At 43.4% G+C, this 3,615-nt stretch overlaps 1 protein-coding gene across 1 annotated transcript; it reads left to right on the top strand.

Moving 5' to 3' along the window:
• Positions 1-1,379: 1,379 nt before the first annotated feature.
• Positions 1,380-2,333, top strand: LOC146353293 (vomeronasal type-2 receptor 26-like). The gene has a single exon (XM_084829709.1). It carries the CDS (start codon positions 1,380-1,382, stop codon positions 2,331-2,333), a length of 954 nt encoding a protein of 317 aa, XP_084685835.1.
• Positions 2,334-3,615: the final 1,282 nt, after the last annotated feature.

Here is a 3,615-nt window from a genome sequence, read left to right as displayed (position 1 = left end):
AAATTCTCCCCCATCCCTACTCCAGCGGCGGCTTCAGCAGTGGCGGCGGCGGCGGCTGGTCTTCCGACCGGCTGCCACAGCTGCCATTTGCAGTTTGGTCCCTTTTTTTTTACCCAGACGTGATAGGCTATGTAAAGACTTACGTAGCCTTTCATGTCTGGGTAAAAAAAAAAACGGTGTACGCAAATGGCGGCGGCTACGGCGGCTGCCATTTGCATTCCTTATTTTTCGCCATTTTAGTCTACGTAAATATTTACGTAGACCAACAGGGGAACGCAAATAGCATAGTGGGCGCTATTTGCGTTCCTTTTTTATTCGCCGTTTTAGCCTACGTAAATATTTACCTAGGCTAGAATGGCAAAAAATAAAGGAATGCAAATAGTGTCCACTACGCTGTTTGCGTTCCCCTTTTTTTCGCTGTTTTATCTTACGTAAATATTTACGTAAGATAAATCGGCGAAAAATAGGGAATGCAAATGGCAGCCGCCGTAGCCACCGCCATTTGCGTATGCTGCATGTTTGGGGGGGGTAGTCGTGATAGGCTATGTAAATTCTTATGTAGCCTATCACGGCTCCCTGGCTGGATGCATATGGCCGCCATTTGCGTCTGCACCAGCGAGTCCGCGGCCGGAAATCCAGCTGCGGACAGCCCTGGCTGCCTGGCCGGCTGCTCCGCAGAGCCGCCGCGGAGCAGACCTGGCCATCGAGGATTCCGGGGGGGAGGACCGGATCGCCTCCCCCCCCATTGAGGATTCCAGCGGGAGGGACGGAGCGCCTCCCACCCCACCAAGAACAGAATCTGCGAAAAGGTAAGTGACTTTCGTACATCCCTAATTAAACCCTGACCCCCAGAATTATTCCAGAAGGCTCAGAATGCAAAGTCTAGTTAACCTTTGCATGCACATACATCTCCTTCCCAAAACTCCTCTCTCCAGAGTTATTTTTGTGTTGTTGTTCTTCCAACAGGCAGCTGTTACCCCAATGTCAAACAGATTGCCTTTTTTTCCTATAATGATTTCTGTACCCTATTCAACCTCTGCACTCGGAGGGCAGTATGTAATCTTAAGAAAATTACAGATATGTATTTGTTTGTTTGGCCATTCCAAAGGCTGAGCAGGTGAGAGCTCATGGTTCTGTTCCTACAGTTACATGTTTTTCATTTTTAGTTACTTAATTTTGATTTTTTTTTCTTTGCGGAATATTGAACATGAGTCTCATACAGGGAGCTATCATGTAAAAAAAGAAATGAAAAAGAAGCATTTGTTCCTTTTTTTGAGTCTGGCCTTATGAAATATTGCTGCTGCTGAAAGACAAAATAAAAGGTGTACTATGCGCTAGAGATATTTGCAGCAATTTCTTTGTAGGGTGGAAAACAGAAAATGAACATCTATGTCATGTTTGGAATGATTCAATTCTTCTTGCTTATTCCAGATGCAGATAGCTGTGTGCTGTGCCCAGAAGATCAACACCCTAATAGGAATCAAGACCAGTGTATTCCCAAGAAGATGCACTTCCTTTCCTGTCAAGAGACTCTGGGGGTAGTTTTAACTTCTCTAGCTCTTTTCCTCTCTGTGATCACATCTCTAATGTTGGCAACCTTCATTAAACGCCGTGACACGCCAATTGTCAAAGCCAACAACCGAGACCTCACTTACATCCTCCTCCTCTCCCTCCTGCTATGCTTCCTCTGCTCCTTCCTTTTCATTGGCCAACCCACAAAGGTCACCTGTCTGCTCCGACAAACTGCTTTTGGCATCACCTTCTCTGTTGCCGTTTCTTCTGTTTTGGCAAAAACTGTCACAGTGGTTCTGGCCTTCATGGCCACCAAGCCAGGAAACATGGCAAGAAAACTGCTGAGGGGACAACTGACAAACTCCATTGTCCTGGCCTGTCCCCTCATCCAAGCTGTGATCTGTGCTGTCTGGCTTGTGACCTCTCCCCCGTTCCCAAACTTGGACTTCCATTCCCTATCTGGAGAGATCACAGTGGAATGTAATGAAGGCTCAGCTGCAATGTTTTATACTGTCTTGGGCTATATGGGTTTCCTGGCTCTCATCAGTTTCATTATGGCTTTCCTAGCAAGGAAATTGCCAGACAGCTTTAATGAAGCCAAGTTTATCACCTTCAGCATGCTGGTATTTTTCAGTGTTTGGGTCTCCTTTGTGCCAACCTACCTTAGTATCAAGGGGAAGTTCATGGTGGCCGTAGAGATCTTCTCCATCTTGGCCTCTGGGGCTGGTCTCCTGGGTTGCATCTTTCTGCCCAAATGCTATATTATTGTTCTGCGGCCCAATCTCAATTGCAGAGATCATCTTACAAGGAAAAAATATTAAGGAATCTATTATTTCCATGTAGTATTTGCTATTTCAGTTGCATTCTGACTAGAGATGTACAATTTCCAAAAAATTTGAAGCCATGGGGTGGGAGGAACCCCACATTTTTAGACAAGAATTTACTTATGTAAATCACTGTGCCTTGCAACAATCACCATGCCTTGCAATGGATACAGACTATGCAAAATACCAACTCAAAGCTCCAGAGATGGTCCTGGAAGTTACAGGAATTCCAGATCAAAACTGCACATGTTCCTGGGAGAGAGAACATTATCACTGATGCTCTTTCTTGGAAGTAAAGCCTGTTTAGTTGTCTTCTGTTAAGTTGGATATTTCACCATTCTCTCTTTTTTATTACATTTTTGCATTTTCCAACAAGTACATCAATCCCTCCCTCCCAATCCCAAAAACATATTATAACAATATGTCAAATACAGTCACACATATACATTGTCAATACACCTGTAAATAATACAATTAAAATATTGCATCTATTGTTAATTGGTCCGTTTCTATGCCAGATTAGAATCTACTACACTAAAAATCCAATCAATTAGTTGGAGGCCCATCTTCAACATTCAGTTCTAGGAAAAACATTATGAACGAGTACCAAGTTGCTATAAAGTTATCTTCCTTTATTTCTCCTCTAGCCATATGAAAATGGCTAGGTAATTTCTCTGCCAGGGCAACTGACCATATTCTTTCAAGGTATCTCTGGAATAAAAGTCCTTGGGCATTTTTCCGAGTTCTAGGAATCTCAGTTCTCACAGCTCCTACAAACATCATCAATTGTTTATAACACAATCCCTCATTCTCCCCAGTAAACAATGAGAACAATAATAAAGTTTCATTTGGGGTTAGCATTTGTCCTGTTACATTACTCACCCACTCTATTACTTCATGCCAGAACTGTTTGACCTTCGGACAGAAGATCCACATATGTTCAAGTGATCCCCTTAAGCCACTGTTTCTCCAACATGTCTCTCATAACTCACTATTGATTTTATGTAACTTTGTGGGGCACAAATGCTACCCATGGACTGCTTTTAATACCATTTCTTTAGACATGGCCAATATAGACTTATAGGGCTGCAAAGACCATATTCTTGCCCATGACTCTTCTGACCATTGGATGACAAAGGAGTTAAAGGAGTACTGAAGGAGGACAAGGAGATTGCAGAGAAGCTGAATGGATTCTTTTCATCTGTCTTCACTGGAGAAGATATAGGACAGATACCTGTGCCTGAACTGATCTTTTCAGGAGGGGAGTCTGAGGAACTGA

The sequence above is a fragment of the Heloderma suspectum genome, chromosome 2 (genome assembly GCF_057233095.1).
Source record: "Heloderma suspectum isolate Gila_16-S chromosome 2, 16-S_ref, whole genome shotgun sequence".
Taxonomy (NCBI): Eukaryota; Metazoa; Chordata; class Lepidosauria; order Squamata; family Helodermatidae; genus Heloderma; species Heloderma suspectum.
This window is presented reverse-complemented; position numbering and strand designations above follow the sequence as displayed.

Coding starts and splice junctions, on each gene's coding strand:
- LOC146353293 (XM_084829709.1), top strand. CDS start 1,380: ATGAACATCTATGTCATGTTTGGAATGATTCAATTCTTCTTGCTTATT.